We start from the raw sequence: 18079 nt of genomic DNA, 5'->3' as shown, positions 1-18079 counted from the left end.
CATCCTCGAGGTTCCCGTTATCAATAATTCTGATCAACACTTCAGTGCTCCTGTCTCGGAACCCACGGATGCTTGACTTATCGCGCGCATTTAGGACACAATTGAAGTCGCCTAAGACGATGAGCTGCCTCTCCGTGTGAACGCGCTCTTGGAGGCTTTGGAAAAAAGCAACTCTTTCCTCTACCACATTCGGTGCATACACAACAATGCGCCACTCAATGCTATTCAGTGAATAGTCAAGGACAATACATCGGCCAGACACACACGAAAAATAAGCTTGCACCTTTAGCCCCGGGATCTTCTTTACAAAGAGCACGCAACCAGCCGATGTCCCCACTGCATGACTGACGACAGCAAAAAATCTAGCCGTGAAACGTCGCACCATGCTGTCGGTTCCTTCGTTGCCGTCCACTTTCGTCTCTTGCACGGTCAATACATCTATCTTGCGCTCCGTAATAAGTCGATACACCTGGCCTTGTTTTTTCCTGGTCGCCAGGCACCGGACATTTAGCGTAGCGACTTTAAAGGCGGAGGCGGGAGCCATTTTAACTCAAAAGGCAGGACCCAACAGCATGGTGCTTACCTCCCACGTCTAGCGCGCGGCTAGACGCCACTGTTGCCGCCGGTATCATCCGGCGGAAGAACATCGGCCTGCTCGAGGAGTACCTTGTCGCCGGCCCGCTTGTCATCCGAAAGGTTCGGGCGCGGCCGGAACTTCGGACGCCGGGATTGAGAGGTCTTCGCAGGGGGTTCCTCGACGCCGGGCGCTACCACCTTGTCCCCTTCGGGGCTGGTCTGGTCGTGGGGACGCTTCGCCCGGGTGGTGACGGGGGGCGTGACGCTAGTTGTGCGGGCGCCGCTCTTCCCGTGGTCGTCCTTGTTCGGGTCGTTTGACTGGACGGCCTCGGGCTCTGTTGGGCTAGCCCCGTTCCCAGCTGTCACGTTATCGGCACCGAGGGAGTCTGCCGTCGGCGGTTGGCTCGCTGGTTCGTCGGCCGCCTTGCTGCTATCCCCGGAGCTCACACACGTGGCAAGCGTCGAAGCCGACTTGCCCGCCTCGTCCGTGCCAGTCGCTGCTTCCTCCGCCTCGGCGACGTCCATGAGTTCCGCGGTGTCGTTCGCCTTTCCGAGACCGGTAGCCGACGCGTAGGTACGGACGCAGTCCGCGTCCGCGTGTCCATAGCGCCGGCACTGGGAACACCTGGGCACCTTGCAGTCGCGGCGAACGTGGCCCGTGCCGTGACAACGCAAGCACTGCATCGGTCGCCCGGGCACAACCACGAGGGCCAGCTCACCGGCTACTCGCAACTGGTGTGGCAAATCATCCACCTTCATTCCCGGCTTCAACTTGAGTAGCACGGTCCTGGTCGTTGAGCCTTTCTCCTTCATCCCTTGGACGCGCCAACGCTCCCGCGTCACCTCCGTCACGTTTCCGAACGCCGCGAAAGCAGTCCGGATGTCGTCGTCAGCCACACCGTGCAGCATCCAATGCAGGCGCAGCTTTACCTGTTGATCCTCCGGGTCGAAAATGATGCACCGGTGTCCTTTCACTTGTAGCTCCTTCAACGCAGCAAGCTTTTTCGTGGCTTCAGCACTGCTGAGCGTCACCGCCCACACATGATTTATCTGATACGCTCCCAACGCCAAGACGTCTGGGAGCGCACCAGCGTTGGCGAGGGCGTCCCGAAAATCTTCCACCCTGTAGGGCCTCGCTCGCACGTCCCCGTGCAGAAACACCGTGCTAAGCACAACACGTCCTGTTGGCAGAGTAGGCAGAACAATCTCGTATTCCTTATCTGCGTCGGCAGCAAGCCTGTTTCCGCGGCCAGCAAGGGCCGCTATCGCCGCTCCGCCGGAGCTCATGATTCTGCGTCCGCACCGAACGGTTGCCGGAAGTAGAATGTCAGAGGCGTTATCCATTGCGCCACAAGCCCGCATGAAAACCTCGCTGCTTTGGTGCCCACGGCAACGGTGAATGAAGCAGAGGGCTGAGACACGTCGTCACCACACCTAGGTACTTACATTGCACTTGCTCCTACACATTGGCAGATATTGATGACAATATTCCATGCGCGAGTGTTGAGAGAAACCAGGAGACGATGGGTCCGAGACTTCAACGCTGAGGGCGCATTGCATGATATCTGTGTTTCAGAAGCAACGTCTGTGGCAAAAAGAAAGGAACGTAAAGAAAAAAGAGCGAGCCTGCCAGGAGTCGAACCTGGAATCTCCTGATCAGTAGTCAGACGCGTTATTCATTGCGCCACAAGCCCGCATGCAAACCTCACTGCTTTGGTGCCCACGGCAACGGTGAACGAAGCAGAGGGCTGAGACACGTCGTCACCACACCTAGGTACATTGCACTTGCTCCTACACATTGGCAGATATTGAGGACAATATTCCATGCGCGAGTGTTGAGAGGAACCAGGAGACGATGGGTCAGAGACTTCAACGCTGAGGGCGCTTTGCATTATATCTCTGTGTTTCAGAAGCAACGACTGTGGCAAAAAGAAAGGAACGTAAAGAAAAAAGAGCGAGCCTGCCAGGAGTCGAACCTGGAATCTTCTGATCCGTAGTCAGACGCGTTATCCATTGCGCCACAGGCCCGCTTTTTTTTTATTTCCGGGCTTCGACAGAATACAACAAAAAGCATACACGGGTAGACACCCAAACTACAAAAAGGTAGCCTACAGCCCCCAGAGGGCCAGGCCTTGTCAGTTTAAAATTCCCTGAGTTCCGTGAAAGGTTCGAGCTTTGAAAGCCACTCAGGGGTAGATGCTTGTGTTTTCAGCACCTCGATGAACTTGTGCATTGTCTCACGGAAATACAATCGCTCAGGCCGCGCATCCGGGTCACAATGAAAGCCTGCCATTCGGGAGCGCCATATGCTATGGAGGCCCGCGAGCATTACTAAATCCAACGGCATGCCATTTTCTTTTGCTGTAGGCAGGAATCGGATTCCATACGGATCCAATGGTAATTCTTTTTTGATGGTCCTTTGAAGGACGTCCCAAAAATATACCCCTTCCCAACAGTGCAAGAAAACGTGGTCGATTGTTTCTGGTTGTTTACATATAAGGCAGTGGGATTCCCAAGGTAGGTAAAACCCCCTTTTTTTTTCTTGGAAAAATTTTACAGACAGAGTCCCGGTGTGAAGCTTGAAGAAGAAATTTTTTGTTCCCGGTGGTACCTGCATTTTTTTCACCCGTTTCAGGACATCTCTGCCTGGGCCTCCGGAGCATATTGCCCTGTACATTGGTTCCGGCAATAACACGTCACATACATCCTTGTACAATGTTTTCCGCTGAACACCACTTAAATAATTTTTTGAAAATCTCGCCGTCAAAAACCTGACGCTAAACACAACCTCTTTAAGAAAACCAAAAATACCTCCAGTCATAGTCTCCGTTCCAACAGTGAAATCTGGCACAGCACGCCCGAGCCTGACTTGGCATACGGTACGTAGAAAGGGATCTTTAACGTCTCGGAGAAACAAAAATCTGTTTACTATCTGCCGTATGAACAAGTGCCCCAGACCAAGTCCCCCTACCTTGACGCTCCTGAACAAATTTGTCCGGCTGCACCTCTCCCATTTTGAGGCCCATATAAACAAAGCGAAAATACGGTGCAGCTTTTGCACATTTAACCGTGAGCAGTGGAGTACTTGCATCACGTACCAGAGCTTGCTTATCAAAAACAAGTTGACCACAGTTGCTCTTGCAAATACAGACAAATTAGCACTTTTCCATTTTTCGGCTTTCTCACGCGTTTCTTCAACCTGTGTTTTCCAAAAAGGCTCAGTGTCCCTGTAAAATTCGAGTGGAACACCTAGGTATTTCACGGGTGTTGTCACCCTAGAAACGGTGGCGAAAACAGCTGGAGTTGACGGCCATTCTCCGTGCCAGAATCCCAGGCACTTGCCCCAATTCACCAAACTTCCGGTGACCTCACTGAAACCCTTTACTGCTTCGATTGTCCTGCTTATGCTATCTTGGTTAACGCAGAAAACAGCAACGTCATCTGCGTATGCTAAGAGCTTCACTTCTGATTCCTGTACACGAAAACCATGAATAGCCTCGTTTCCTATAATGTTTAGGCAGAGGGTTTCTATATAAATACAAAACAGCATGGGGCTGAGGGGACAGCCCTGGCGTACCGATCTCTGCACACTAATGGAGGCCCCCAAGGTCTTGTTTACTATTAACCTCGTAGTGCAGTTACGGTAAGCCATGGCCACACCCTCTCTTATAACAGAACCAACGTTAATGTAATGTAGGATGCAAAGCAGCAATTCGTGCGCCACACAGTCAAACGCCTTCTCAAGGTCAATCTGAAGAACTACGACCCGAGCATATATTGCGTCACAACACTCAAGCACGCACCTAGCCTTGTGAATATTCTCAACAATGGAACGCCCCTTGATCCCACACGTTTGGTGAGGTCCGACTATTTTATGCATTACGGTCTGTAGCCTGCCTGCAAGAACCTTCATATAAATTTTGTAGCCTACATTTGTGAGGGCTATGGGCCTGTACGATGTTACCTGTCTGAGTTTTTCTGTTTGATCGGTTTTTGGTATGAGCACAGTATGCGAGGATGCATATGATGTAGGCAGAGCATGCAACACATACGCTTCATTAAATACCACTGAGAGGAGCGGTGCTAGTTCCTTCATGAAAGCTTTATAAAAAGCCGCGCTCAGGCCGTCGGGCCCCGGCGACTTTCCTGAGTTTAATTTATAAATAGCCTGTTCCACTTCTTGTTCGCTAATTGGCAGCTCTAATCTTATTCTGTCTGCGTCATCAATACGTGGCATGGCCCCTAAAATATCTCCTTAAATCTTCCCATGTCAACATGCCTCGAAGCGAAAAGCGCTTGATAGTAATAAAAAAAAGCCTTTGCAATGCTGTCATCGTCAGATGCAGTGGCACCGCCCCATTGAATTCCCGCGACATGGTTTCGCCGAGCGTGCGCCCTTTCCATTCCTAACGCCCGTTTTGTGGGTGTCTCGCTCGCGGCGAATTGCTCAGCTCTCGCGCGCACAAGTGCGCCGCGATATCGCACTTCCTCTATTGTTTCTATCTTTTGTATGATTTTTCGGACGTCTTCACTGAAAACACCCGGTGCCTTGCATTCCTGAGCTAATAACTTGTCCAGTAAGGACTTCAAATGCGCCTCGCTTAACCTTTCTTGAAAACGTATGCAGCTGGCCCTTTCTATTGCATACACTTTTATCTGCTGTTTGCAACTTTCCCATTCTTCTCCAGCTGCCCGATTGCCATTAACGGTTATTTTTTTAATTTCCTGTGCTGCAAACCCGGTGAAAATTTCGTCTTTCAGAAGCTTACTGTTGAATTTCCAGAGGTCCCACTGGAAAGAGTTTTTACGTTTTACCGCGCCTATACTACATTTCACCAAGCAGTGGTCCGAGAAAATTGCAGGAACAACATCGTAGCTGTGAAACTTTGGCGACAGGCCGACCGATACATATATTCTATCAAGGCGGGCATGGCTACTTCGTTGGAAGTGCGTGAACATCATGCCGCGCTTGTATACCACACATCCAGTCACGTCCTCCAATGCAAACTTATCGATCAAGTGACGGAGAAGTTCGGTGCTTTCATCGCGGTGGGACCGCGTGCTGGTTTTGTAAGCCGCGCTCAAGACACAATTAAAATCTCCGAACAATATCAGGTGTTTTTCTGTGCGTAAGAAACGCTGAGTGCTCTCAAAAAAAGCTACCCTATCCTCGCCCACGTTAGGTGCGTAAACGCAAATTAGTCGCCATTCAGAGCAGGCGAAAGCAAAATCCACTACCACGCTACGACCCGAAGGGCACGGTGTGTACGCCTGCACCTCGAGGCTAGGCAGCTTTTTTATAAACACAATGCATCCGGCAGATGTGCCGACGGCATGGCTCACGACCGCATAGAATCTTGACGTAAAACGTTGCACGATGCTCTCGGTGCCTTGTTCCCCTTCCACTTTCGTTTCCTGAATAGCAAGCAGATCGATATTATGATCTGTTAAAATGCGGTGCACTTGGCTCTGCTTCCTCTTAGCGGCAAAACCTCTGACATTGAGCGTTGCAAAAGTCAAGGAGGTTGCAGAAGCCATATTTAAAAACGTGTGAAGACGCCGAGAGCACCGTGCTCACCTTTCACGTCTAGCACGAAGCTAGACGCCGTTGCCACCACCGGAGCCGTCAGGAGCGGATGCCTGGTTTTGCTGCGGAGGCAGTGGAGGCGCCTTCTCGGCGACCCGCTTGCCTGCCGCAAGGTTGGGCGTTGGCCTGAGTGTTGGTCGCCTGGACTGGCCTGTTTTCGCTGGCGGCTCCTCAACGCCGCCATCTGCGGGCTTGTCCCCTTCGTTGTCGGTCGGGTCGTGAGGTCGCTTGGCTGGGGCGGCGACGGTCCATCTGTTCCTCGCTGGTCGGTGGTTGGTCGACATTTTTAGCCGGATGACTGATCCCGTCGCTGGACGACCCTTCATTTGTCCCAGCAGGAATTACCGTCCCCGGTTCCTTCCCACCGCCGCTGGCCGTGTTTCCGTCGCCGCTCGGGTGCCCCGAAGACTGCGTCGTCACGTCGGTCCCCTTTGCCGCCTCTTCTGCCTCGGCGACGTCCATAATGTGCTCCGTCGTGTCGACCCCCATTGCCAGCCCGGTTGCCACTGCGTATGTGCGGACGCAGTCGCTGTCGGCGTGGCCATAACGCCTGCATTTCGAACACCGGGGCACTTTACACTCTCGCCGAACGTGGCCCGTGAGATGACAGCAAAAGCACTGCATCGGTCGCCCCGGCGCCACAACAAGGGTGAACCCCCCGGCAACACGTATCTGGTGAGGCAGATCGTCGACCTTCAAACCAGGTTTCAGTTTTAGGAGCACAGTTCGTGTTGTAGATCCCTTGTCGTGGACGCCTTGGACGCGCCACCGTTCCCGTGTAACTTCGGTTACCTTCCCGAACGCAGCAAAAGCCGTCCAGATGTCTTCGTCGGCCACGCCTTCCAGCATCCTGTGGAGCCGTAGCTTGACTTGTTGGTCTTCCGGATCGATGATAAGACATCGCCGTCCTTTCACTTTTAGTTCCTTGAAGGCGAGAAGCCTCTTGGCTCCTTCAGCGGTCTTGAAAGTCACAGCCCAAACGTGGTTGATTTGGTGCGCCCCCAAAGCCACCACGTCAGGGAGCGTACCAGCCTGGGCCAGCGCATCACGAAAATTCTCGACCCGAAAGGGCCTAACACGAACATCGCCGTGCAGAAAAAGTGTGTTTAAAACCACACGTCCGGTAGGCAGCTGCGGCAAGATCACCTGATAATCCGTATCGTCGTTTCCCTCGATCCTGTTTCCGCGGCCAGCAAGGGCCGCTGTCGCCGCTCCGCCGGAGCTCATGATACTGCGTCCGTCACGCTCGGTGGCCGGAAGTAGAATCGCGTTATCCATTGCGCCACAGGCCCGCATGCAAGCCTCGCTGCTTTGGTGCCCACGGCAACGGTGAACGAAGCAGAGGGCTGAGACACGTCGTCACCACACCTAGGTACATTGCACTTGCTCCTACACATTGGCAGATATTGAGGACAATATTCCATGCGCGAGTGTTGAGAGGAACCAGGACACGATGGGTCCGAGACTTCAACGCTGAGGGCGCTTTGCATTATATCTGTGTTTCAGAAGCAACGTCTGTGGCAAAAAGAAAGGAACGTAATGAAAAAAGAGCGAGCCTGGCAGAAGTCGAACCTGGAATCTCCTGATCCGTAGTCAGACGCGTTATCCATTGCGCCACAGGCCCGCATGCAAGCCTCGCTGCTTTGGTGCCCACGGCAACGGTGAACGAAGCAGAGGGCTGAGACACGTCGTCGCCACACCTAGGTACATTGCACTTGCTCCTACACATTGGCAGATATTGAGGACAATATTCCATGCGCGAGTGTTGAGAGGAACCAGGACACGATGGGTCCGAGACTTCAACGCTGAGGGCGCTTTGCATTATATCTCTGTGTTTCAGAAGCAACGTCTGTGTCAAAAAGAAAGGAACGTAAAGAAAAAAGAGCGAGCCTGCCAGGAGTCGAACCTGGAATCTCCTGATCCGTAGTCAGACGCGTTATCCATTGCGCCACAGGCTTTTTTTTTATTGCCGACTTTGACATTCAAAACACACAAGATGAACGATTAAAACGTGTCGGCAGACCTTTTCCTGACACGGCATGTTAAAATTTTTTCAGTCTTGCCAAATCATCAAGCACATCGATCCATTTTGGCTGTTCAGGGAGGGCCTTATACGCCTCCCTAAATCGCACAACATTTTGAATGAAATGTTCCCGTACAGGTTTCACTTGTTCATCTGCATTGTTAAACTCCATTCTGGTTTTCCACAAGCTGTGAAGTCCCAGGAGCATTACTGCATCAAATGGAAAATCATCTGTTTTGTGAAAAGGTAGAAATCTTATGCCATATGCATCTAATGGTAGGTCTTTCTTTAAAGTTCTCTGAAGGACATCCCAGAAAAAAATGGGATCCCAACAGTCCAAAAACACATGTTCAATGGTTTCCGGTTTGTGGCACAGGAAACAGTTTGTTGACCAAGGGACGAAAAGACCTTTATCGTGCATCCACGTTTTCACTGATAAGGTATTAGTGTGGAGTTTAAAGAAAAAGGATTTGATCGCTGGCAATATTGGCATCTTCTTAACTCTTTTAAGTACATCAGCTCCTGGGCCTGCAATGTGTGGCAAACGATATATCGGCAGAGGAAGCATTGTGTCCACTAAGTCCACGTACAATTTTTTTTTCTTGACATTACACAAATACTCCATGAAAAACCGAACATGCAGCATTCTGTACGCGAGCACAACTTCTTTAAGGTACCCTCTTATTGCACCATTTACATGTACCTAACTTACAAGAAGGTCAGGAAGAAGTCGACAAAGCCGTACTTGCATTACGGTCCGGGGGAAGACATTTTCATCCCGTAGGTACATGAAACGCGAGACAACTTGTCTCAAAAATAAATGCGCCAGGCCAAGCCCACCTTTCTTCACAGAAAGAAAGAAGTTTGTTTGACTCGTCCTTTCCCAGGTCGAAGCCCAAACAAAAACCGCAAATACACGATGAAGTTTTTGAATGCTTGCCCGGGAAGCACTGAGCACATTCATCACATACCACACTTTAGCAGTAAGGAACAGGTTGCAGATAATGGCACGCGAAAACATCGATAACTGTCTCCCTTGCCATGCATCACTTCTTTCCTTGGCCCTCGATGCTTGGTCAAGCCAGTACGGATCTGGGTCCCGGTAACTGTCAAGGGGTACTCCTAAATACAACGCTGGAGTGGTGGACCAGCGCATCCGAGAATAGTGTTCAGGCGTGACGTCCCAGCCACCGTGCCAGAACCCGATGCTTTTTTCCCAGTTGATCGGGGCTCCAGTGCAGCTACAAAAATTGTGCACTACGTTCGTTACCTCAGAAATACTTTCTGTATTTGCACAAAATACAGCGATGTCATCAGCATAAGCCAAGATTTTTACGTGCGCTGATTGCAGCCTGAAGCCCGTTATGCATTCATTATTCCGGATGGCCAAGCAAAGTGGCTCAAGGTACGCCACGAACAGCAATGGCGACAGGGGACAACCCTGTCTTACAGAAGATCGCACTTGCAGGCTGCCAGTGAGTTCGCCGTTCACAACAATCTGAGTCGTACAGTTTGCGTATGCCATTCTAACACCTTCTGTTAATATTCGGCCAACATTCGCATGCTCTAGTACGGCAAACAGGACGTCATGAGACACCCGGTCAAAGGCTTTTGCCAGATCTAGTTGTATCATCGCCACTCGGTCATCAAAAGAGTCACAGCATTCTAGTATGGACCGCGCCACGTGTATGTTCGTAGCGATACTTCGACCTTTTATGCCACACGTTTGGTGCGTGCCTACAATCGATGTTATAACACTCTGCAGTCTCTTCGCCAACACCTTCATGAAAATCTTGTAGTCGACGTTTGTGAGGCTTATCGGGCGATAAGACCCCACCATCAGGAGCTTTTCAGCATCATCGGTTTTAGGAATGAGCACTATGTGCGATGTTGTGAGGGACAGCGGAACACGTTTTTTCTCATAACTTTCAACGACAATGACTTGCAGTATCTGGGCTATTGCTGTTTTGAAAGCTTTGTAGAAAGCTGCTTCCAGGCCGTCGGGGCCAGGAGCGTTACCGGTTGGCAATGCATCTATCGCGTCCTCTATTTCTTGCAAGGAAATCGTCTGTTCGAGCCGTATTTTGATTTCTTCGTCAAGTTTCGGCATAAGTGGTAGAAATTCGCAATGGAAGCCCCTTTCCGCTTTCCGCGAATGACCCAGCATATCTTTGAAGTGATCACAGATTGTTTCCTTGATTACGCCACTGTCTGCCGAAACCCCTGCCCCAGTGTTTATTTGTCGTATTTGCTTTCGGCACGAGTATCGTTTTTCATCGGATATCGCTCGTTTTGTTGGTGTTTCCCCTGCCCATAGCTGCTCAGTTCGCGCCCAAATAACTGCCGCAGTATACTTATCGGCGTCCATTTTTTCCAGCTGGGCTTTGACATCCCTGATTTCATTAAAGCATGTGCCTGGTTGTGCGCTTTCTATACACGTGAGGTATTCAAGCTGTTCACGAAGCTCTGCTTCCTTTTGTTTCTCGGCATATTTCAACTGCGTACCTTTTTCAATCGCTCTTATTTTTACCCTTTGCTTAAACTCCTCCACTCTGCAGCGAAGTTCGACGGTTGCGCTGTAATTAGCTTCTCTAGTTCTTGCTTTACTTCCTTGGCGAATCCTTCGTCCTCCAACAACTTATTATTTAATTTCCAAAAATGCCAATTAAACCGCTTTTTGCCTTGCTGCCTGCCAAAGGTTGTAATCACTAGGGCGTGGTCACTGAAAGCCACAGGTCTGACATCATACAATGTGCATAGTGAAAAAAGTTCTGCCGACACATACACTCTGTCCAATCGGGCATGGCTATTGCCCTGAAAATGGGTATACCGTGTACAAGGGCCATTGGTGAAAACACTTCCAATATCTTCTAAATTATGGCCATGGACCAATTCGTTCAAGACATCAGCACTCCTATCTCTCACAAACGCACTTCTTGCACGATCGCTAGCCTGACACACGCAGTTGAAATCGCCCAGTAGGATTAGTACTTTGTCACAGTTTAGGTATGTCTCAAAGCGGTCAAAAAACACTCTTCGCTCGGACTCCGCATTTGGTGCATACACACAAATAACTCGGAACTCAACGCCAGAGTACAAAAAATCAACGACAAGAAGACGGCCGCTATCACACGAGAAAAGTGACTGCACCGTAATACCGAAATTATTGCGAAGAAAAAGTACGCAGCCGCCAGAGGCACCTACAGAATGACACACACATACTTCAAAGTGCGTACGGAAAACGGACACCATACGTTCTGTAGCTTCTTGGCTTTCAATTTTTGTTTCTTGTATTGAAACTACGTGAAGATCTTTGTCTAGAAGAAGGCGACTGAGCTGGCATTGTCGCCTTCTTGCTGCAAGGCCTCGCACGTTTAAAGTGGCTACACGCAGCGCTTCAGTTAAAATGAGAGCCATATCGAGAAAAAAAAACGCCTTATTTTATGGTGTCTGCCTTCGCGCCACGCCTAAAAAAAAACAAAAATCCCCAGACCCCAGAACGGGCTCTAGGCATGAAACTACGGAGGCGGTTTCCCCGCCTGCCGTGTTTCGGACGAAGTGTTCGGCCGCGGCTTCAAGGTCGGCCGCCTCATACCTGCGGCTTTGGGCGGCGGCTCGTCTCCGCCATTGCCGTCCTGTTGAAGCGCCGTGCTCTCACCGTCGTCGTGCGGGCGCTTCCCGCCGCTAGGTTAGCCGCCTCGGAAGACATGTCCATGCTCACAGGGTCAGGAGGAATGGAAGGAGCCCCAGTAGCGACTGGGGGTTTCACCTCGCCCTCCGACCTCGGCCCTGCGTCCTGGCGAGGCGCTGGTTCACGTATGGTTACGCCCCCCTCAGCAACAATTTTGTCCTGTTGCGATGTCTCCACGGCATTCGTCTCGCCCGCCGCTGTCGCAGTCGTAGCGGCAGACGTCTCTTCCATATCCGCCGCGTCCATGAGCAAGGCTGAAGCGTCCTGAGTGTTAACGGACACGGTGACTTTTGCGTAGGTACGCTCGCACTGGCTGTCCTCGTGGCCGAACCGTCGACAAGCACCGCACCGCGGTATGCGGCACTCCCGGCGTATGTGGCCCGTGCCACGGCAGCGAAGGCAGAGCGGAGCCCTGCCCGGCACGACCACGAGAGCCAGCTCACCGGCGACGCTCACCTGGTGCGGAATGTCGTCGAGCTTCACTCCCGGTTTCAGCTTCAGGGTGACGAGCCTTGTAGTGGAGCCTTTGTCTGCCATACCCTGCACTCGCCACCGCTGGCGGGCAACGTCAGTCACCTTGCCAAATGCCGCGAAGGCGAGCTTCACGTCGTCGTCAGGAACACTGTGCAAAAGCCAGTGGACTTTCATGCGCACGTCTTGGTTAGCTGGGTCGATGACGAGACACCGGCACTTTTTCACAACCAGCTCACCAGCACTCACAATTTTTTTCACGGCGTCTTCATCCTTAAACGTAACCGCCCACACGTGGCTCATCCTGTAGGCTCCGATGGCGATTACTTCCGGCAGGAGCGATAACTCAGCCAGAACATCGCGAAAATCTTCCACACGGTATGGGCGTGCCCTGATATCACAGTGCAAAAAAAACTGTGTTGGCAACGAAACGCCCTGTAGGCCAACTCGGTAGAACTACCTGGTATTTAGCACCTGTCGAAGAAAAAGCACCAAAAGACCTGTTTCCGCGGCCCTGCTGGGCCGCTGACGCCGCTCCGACGGAGCTCATGATAACGCGTCCGTTCGCTAGCGCGGCCGGAAGCCCATTGCGCCACAGGCCCGCATGCAAGCCTCGCTGCTTTGGTGCCCACGGCAACGGTGAACGAAGCAGAGCGGCTGAGACACGTCGTCACCACGCCTAGGTAGATTGCACTTGCTCCTACACATTGGCAGATATTGAGGACAATATTCCATGCGCGAGTGTTGAGAGGAACCAGGAGACGATGGGTCAAAGCCTTCAACGCTGAGGGCGCTTTGCATTATATCTCTGTGTTTCAGAAGCAACGTCTGTGTCAAAAAGAAAGGAACGTAAAGAAAAAAGAGCGAGCCTGCCAGGAGTAGAACCTGGAATCTCCTGATCCGTAGTCAGACGCGTTATCCATTGCGCCACAGGCCCGCATGCAAGCCTAGCTGCTTTGGTGCCCACGGCAACGGTGAACGAAGCAGAGCGGCTGAGACACGTCCTCACCACACCTAGGTACATTGCACTTGCTCCTACACATTGGCAAATATTGAGGACAATATTCCATGCGCGAGTGTTGAGAGGACCCAGAAGACGATGGGTCAGAGACTTCAACGCTGAGGGCGCTTTGCATTATATCTCTGTGTTTCAGAAGCAACGTCTGTGTCAAAAAGAAAGGAACGTAAAGAAAAAAGAGCGAGCCTGCCAGGAGTCGAACCTGGAATCTCCTGATCCGTAGTCAGACGCGTTATCCATTGCGCCACAGGCCCGCATGCAAGTCTCGCTGCTTTGGTGCCCACGGCAACGGTGAACGAAGCAGAGCGGCTGAGACACGTCGTCACCACACCTAGGTAGATTGCACTTGCTCCTACACATTGGCAGCTATTGAGGACAATATGCCATGCGCGAGTGTTGAGAGGAACCAGGAGACGATGGTTCAAAGCTTTCAACGCTGAGGGCGCTTTGCATTATATCTCTGTGTTTCAGAAGCAACGTCTGTGTCAAATAGAAGGGAACGTAAAGAAAAAAGAGCGAGCCTGCCAGGAGTCGAACCTGGAATCTCCTGATCCGTAGTCAGACGCGTTATCCATTGCGCCACAGGCCCGCATGCAAGCCTCGCTGCTTTGGTGCCCACGGCAACGGTGAACGAAGCAGAGCGGCTGAGACACGTCGTCACCACACCTAGGTACATTGCACTTGCTCCTACACATTGGCAGATATTGAGGACAATATTCCATGCGCGAGTGTTGAGAGGAACCAGGAGACGATGGGTCAAAGCCTTCAACGCTGAGGGCGCTTTGCATTATATCTGTGTTTCAGAAGCAACGTCTGTGTCAAAAAGAAAGGAACGTAAAGAAAAAAGAGCGAGCCTGCCAGGAGTCGAACCTGGAATCTCCTGATCCGTAGTCAGACGCGTTATCCATTGCGCCACAGGCCCGCATGCAAGCCTCGCTGCTTTGGTGCCCACGGCAACGGTGAACGAAGCAGAGCGGCTGAGACACGTCGTCACCACACCTAGGTAGATTGCACTTGCTCATACACATTGGCAGATATTGAGGACAATATTCCATGCGCGAGTGTTGAGAGGAACCAGGAGACGATGGGTCAAAGCCTTCAACGCTGAGGGCGCTTTGCATTATATCTCTGTGTTTCAGAAGCAACGTCTGTGTCAAAAAGAAAGGAGCGGAGAGAAAAAAAAGAGCGAGCCTGCCAGGAGTCGAACCTGGAATCTCCTGATCCGTAGTCAGACGCGTTATCCATTGCGCCACAGGCCCGCATGCAAGCCTAGCTGCTTTGGTGCCCACGGCAACGGTGAACGAAGCAGAGCGGCTGATACACGTGCTCACCACACCTAGGTACATTGCACTTGCTCCAACACATTGGCAGATATTGAGGACAATATTCCATGCGCGAGTGTTGAGAGGACCCAGGAGACGATGGGTCCGAGACTTCAACGCTGAGGGCGCTTTGCATTATATCTCTGTGTTTCAGAAGCAACGTCTGTGTCAAAAAGAAATGAACGTAAAGAAAAAAGAGCGAGCCTGCCAGGAGTCGAACCTGGAATCTCGTGATCCGTGGTCAGACGCGTTATCCATTGCGCCACAGGCCCGCATGCAAGCCTCGCTGCTTTGGTGCCCACGGCAACGGTGAACGAAGCGGAGCGGCTGAGGCACGTCCTCGCCACACCTAGGTACATTGCACTTGCTCCTACACATTGGCAGATATTGAGGACAATATTCCATGCGCGAGTGTTGAGAGGACCCAGGAGCCGATGGGTCAGAGACTTCAACGCTGAGGGCGCATTGCATGATATCTGTGTTTCAGAAGCAACGTCTGTGGCAAAAAGAAAGGAACGTAAAGAAAAAAGAGCGAGCCTGCCAGGAGTCGAACCTGGAATCTCGTGATCCGTGGTCAGACGCGTTATCCATTGCGCCACAGGCCCGCATGCAAGCCTCGCTGCTTTGGTGCCCACGGCAACGGTGAACGAAGCGGAGCGGCTGAGGCACGTCCTCGCCACACCTAGGTACATTGCACTTGCTCCTACACATTGGCAGATATTGAGGACAATATTCCATGCGCGAGTGTTGAGAGGACCCAGGAGCCGATGGGTCAGAGACTTCAACGCTGAGGGCGCTTTGCAGTATATCTCTGTGTTTCAGAAGCAACGTCTGTGTCAAAAAGAAATGAACGTAAAGAAAAAAGAGCGAGCCTGCCAGGAGTCGAACCTGGAATCTCCTGATCCGTAGTCAGACGCGTTATCCATTGCGCCACAGGCCCGCATGCAAGCCTCGCTGCTTTGGTGCCCACGGCAACGGTGAACGAAGCGGAGCGGCTGAGACACGTCCTCACCACACCTAGGTACATTGCACTTGCTCCTACACATTGGCAGATATTGAGGACAATATTCCATGCGCGAGTGTTGAGAGGACCCAGGAGCCGATGGGTCAGAGACTTCAACGCTGAGGGCGCTTTGCATTATATCTCTGTGTTTCAGAAGCAACGTCTGTGTCGAAAAGAAAGGAACGTAAAGAAAAAAGAGCGAGCCTGCCAGGAGTCGAACCTGGAATCTTCTGATCCGTAGTCAGACGCGTTATCCATTGCGCCACAGGCCCGCATGCAAGCCTCGCTGCTTTGGTGCCCACGGCAACGGTGAACGAAGCAGAGCGGCTGAGACACGTCCTCACCACACCTAGGTACATTGCACTTGCTCCTACACATTGGCAGATATTGAGGACAGTATTCCATGCGCGAGTGTTGAGAGGACCCAGGAGCCGATGGGTCAGAGACTTCAACGCTGAGGGCGCTTTGCATTATATCTCTGTGTTTCAGAAGCAACGTCTGTGTCGAAAAGAAAGGAACGTAAAGAAAAAAGAGCGAGCCTGCCAGGAGTCGAACCTGGAATCTTCTGATCCGTAGTCAGACGCGTTATCCATTGCGCCACAGGCCCGCATGCAAGCCTCGCTGCTTTGGTGCCCACGGCAACGGTGAACGAAGCAGAGCGGCTGAGACACGTCCTCACCACACCTAGGTACATTGCACTTGCTCCTACACATTGGCAGATATTGAGGACAATATTCCATGCGCGAGTGTTGAGAGGACCCTGAAGACGATGGGTCAGAGACTTCAACGCTGAGGGTGCTTTGCATTATATCTCTGTGTTTCAGAAGCAACGTCTGTGTCAAAAAGAAAGGAACGTAAAGAAAAAAGAGCGAGCCTGCCAGGAGTCGAGCCTGGAATCTCCTGATCCGTAGTCAGACGCGTTATCCATTGCGCCACAGGCCCGCATGCAAGCCTCGCTGCTTTGGTGCCCACGGCAACGGTGAACGAAGCAGAGCGGCTGAGACACGTTGTCACCACACCTAGGTACATTGCACTTGCTCCTACACATTGGCAGATATTGAGGACAATATTCCATGCGCGAGTGTTGAGAGGACCCAGAAGACGATGGGTCAGAGACTTCAACGCTGAGGGTGCTTTGCATTATATCTCTGTGTTTCAGAAGCAACGTCTGTGTCAAAAAGAAAGGAACGTAAAGAAAAAAGAGCGAGCCTGCCAGGAGTCGAACCTGGAATCTCCTGATCCGTAGTCAGACGCGTTATCCATTGCGCCACAGGCCCGCATGCAAGCCTCGCTGCTTTGGTGCCCACGGCAACGGTGAACGAAGCAGAGCGGCTGAGACACGTTGTCACCACACCTAGGTACATTGCACTTGCTCCTACACATTGGCAGATATTGAGGACAATATTCCATGCGCGAGTGTTGAGAGGACCCAGAAGACGATGGGTCAGAGACTTCAATGCTGAGGGTGCTTTGCATTATATCTCTGTGTTTCAGAAGCAACGTCTGTGTCAAAAAGAAAGGAACGTAAAGAAAAAAGAGCGAGCCTGCCAGGTGTCGAACCTGGAATCTCCTGATCCGTAGTCAGACGCGTTATCCATTGCGCCACAGGCCCGCATGCAAGCCTCGCTGCTTTGGTGCCCACGGCAACGGTGAACGAAGCAGAGCGGCTGAGACACGTCCTCACCACACCTAGGTACAATGCACTTGCCCCTACACATTGGCAGATATTGAGGACAATATTCCATGCGCGAGTGTTGAGAGGACCCAGGAGCCGATGGGTCAGAGACTTCAACGCTGAGGGCGCTTTGCATTATATCTCTGTGTTTCAGAAGCAACGTCTGTGTCGAAAAGAAAGGAACGTAAAGAAAAAAGAGCGAGCCTGCCAGGAGTCGAACCTGGAATCTTCTGATCCGTAGTCAGACGCGTTATCCATTGCGCCACAGGCCCGCATGCAAGCCTCGCTGCTTTGGTGCCCACGGCAACGGTGAACGAAGCAGAGCGGCTGAGACACGTTGTCACCACACCTAGGTACATTGCACTTGCTCCTACACATTGGCAGATATTGAGGACAATATTCCATGCGCGAGTGTTGAGAGGACCCAGAAGACGATGGGTCAGAGACTTCAACGCTGAGGGTGCTTTGCATTATATCTCTGTGTTTCAGAAGCAACGCCTGTGTCAAAAAGAAAGGAACGTAAAGAAAAAAGAGCGAGCCTGCCAGGAGTCGAACCTGGAATCTCCTGATCCGTAGTCAGACGCGTTTTTCCCCCTTTTTTTCTTTATTGTCTGGCTTTAGCCCATAACATTCACACAAAAAAAACACTCAACAAAAAAAAACACACACAAAACGCTATGTACATACGGCACTGTCGTGGTCAGCCAGCATGA

The 18079-nt window shown here is 51.7% G+C and overlaps 1 protein-coding gene and 14 non-coding genes across 15 annotated transcripts; all 15 read right to left on the bottom strand.

Moving 5' to 3' along the window:
- Positions 1–481: 481 nt before the first annotated feature.
- Positions 482–1863, bottom strand: LOC144103054 (uncharacterized). Its single transcript, XM_077635977.1, has one exon. The coding sequence runs from the start codon at positions 1861–1863 to the stop codon at positions 604–606; it is 1260 nt and encodes a 419-aa protein (XP_077492103.1). The 3' UTR covers positions 482–603.
- Positions 1864–2531: 668 nt separating this feature from the next.
- TRNAR-ACG (transfer RNA arginine (anticodon ACG)) lies at positions 2532–2604 on the bottom strand. Its single transcript has one exon. It is a non-coding gene; the product is annotated as a tRNA-Arg (tRNA).
- Positions 2605–8048: 5444 nt separating this feature from the next.
- TRNAR-ACG (transfer RNA arginine (anticodon ACG)) lies at positions 8049–8121 on the bottom strand. The gene has a single exon. It is a non-coding gene; the product is annotated as a tRNA-Arg (tRNA).
- A 5091-nt stretch (positions 8122–13212) lies between these two features.
- TRNAR-ACG (transfer RNA arginine (anticodon ACG)) lies at positions 13213–13285 on the bottom strand. Its single transcript has one exon. It is a non-coding gene; the product is annotated as a tRNA-Arg (tRNA).
- A 262-nt stretch (positions 13286–13547) lies between these two features.
- TRNAR-ACG (transfer RNA arginine (anticodon ACG)) lies at positions 13548–13620 on the bottom strand. Its single transcript has one exon. It is a non-coding gene; the product is annotated as a tRNA-Arg (tRNA).
- Positions 13621–13882: 262 nt separating this feature from the next.
- TRNAR-ACG (transfer RNA arginine (anticodon ACG)) lies at positions 13883–13955 on the bottom strand. Its single transcript has one exon. It is a non-coding gene; the product is annotated as a tRNA-Arg (tRNA).
- Positions 13956–14215: 260 nt separating this feature from the next.
- TRNAR-ACG (transfer RNA arginine (anticodon ACG)) lies at positions 14216–14288 on the bottom strand. The gene has a single exon. It is a non-coding gene; the product is annotated as a tRNA-Arg (tRNA).
- A 264-nt stretch (positions 14289–14552) lies between these two features.
- On the bottom strand, positions 14553–14625 carry TRNAR-ACG (transfer RNA arginine (anticodon ACG)). Its single transcript has one exon. It is a non-coding gene; the product is annotated as a tRNA-Arg (tRNA).
- Positions 14626–15555: 930 nt separating this feature from the next.
- TRNAR-ACG (transfer RNA arginine (anticodon ACG)) lies at positions 15556–15628 on the bottom strand. Its single transcript has one exon. It is a non-coding gene; the product is annotated as a tRNA-Arg (tRNA).
- Positions 15629–15890: 262 nt separating this feature from the next.
- TRNAR-ACG (transfer RNA arginine (anticodon ACG)) lies at positions 15891–15963 on the bottom strand. The gene has a single exon. It is a non-coding gene; the product is annotated as a tRNA-Arg (tRNA).
- A 262-nt stretch (positions 15964–16225) lies between these two features.
- TRNAR-ACG (transfer RNA arginine (anticodon ACG)) lies at positions 16226–16298 on the bottom strand. The gene has a single exon. It is a non-coding gene; the product is annotated as a tRNA-Arg (tRNA).
- Positions 16299–16560: 262 nt separating this feature from the next.
- Positions 16561–16633, bottom strand: TRNAR-ACG (transfer RNA arginine (anticodon ACG)). The gene has a single exon. It is a non-coding gene; the product is annotated as a tRNA-Arg (tRNA).
- Positions 16634–16895: 262 nt separating this feature from the next.
- TRNAR-ACG (transfer RNA arginine (anticodon ACG)) lies at positions 16896–16968 on the bottom strand. Its single transcript has one exon. It is a non-coding gene; the product is annotated as a tRNA-Arg (tRNA).
- A 262-nt stretch (positions 16969–17230) lies between these two features.
- Positions 17231–17303, bottom strand: TRNAR-ACG (transfer RNA arginine (anticodon ACG)). The gene has a single exon. It is a non-coding gene; the product is annotated as a tRNA-Arg (tRNA).
- A 262-nt stretch (positions 17304–17565) lies between these two features.
- TRNAR-ACG (transfer RNA arginine (anticodon ACG)) lies at positions 17566–17638 on the bottom strand. The gene has a single exon. It is a non-coding gene; the product is annotated as a tRNA-Arg (tRNA).
- Between the last annotated feature and the right edge of the window lie 441 nt (positions 17639–18079).

This window comes from Amblyomma americanum, chromosome 1 (genome assembly GCF_052857255.1).
Source record: "Amblyomma americanum isolate KBUSLIRL-KWMA chromosome 1, ASM5285725v1, whole genome shotgun sequence".
NCBI lineage: Eukaryota > Metazoa > Arthropoda > Arachnida > Ixodida > Ixodidae > Amblyomma > Amblyomma americanum.
Note: the sequence above shows the minus strand (reverse complement) of the source record. Positions and strands in the feature narration are given on the sequence as shown.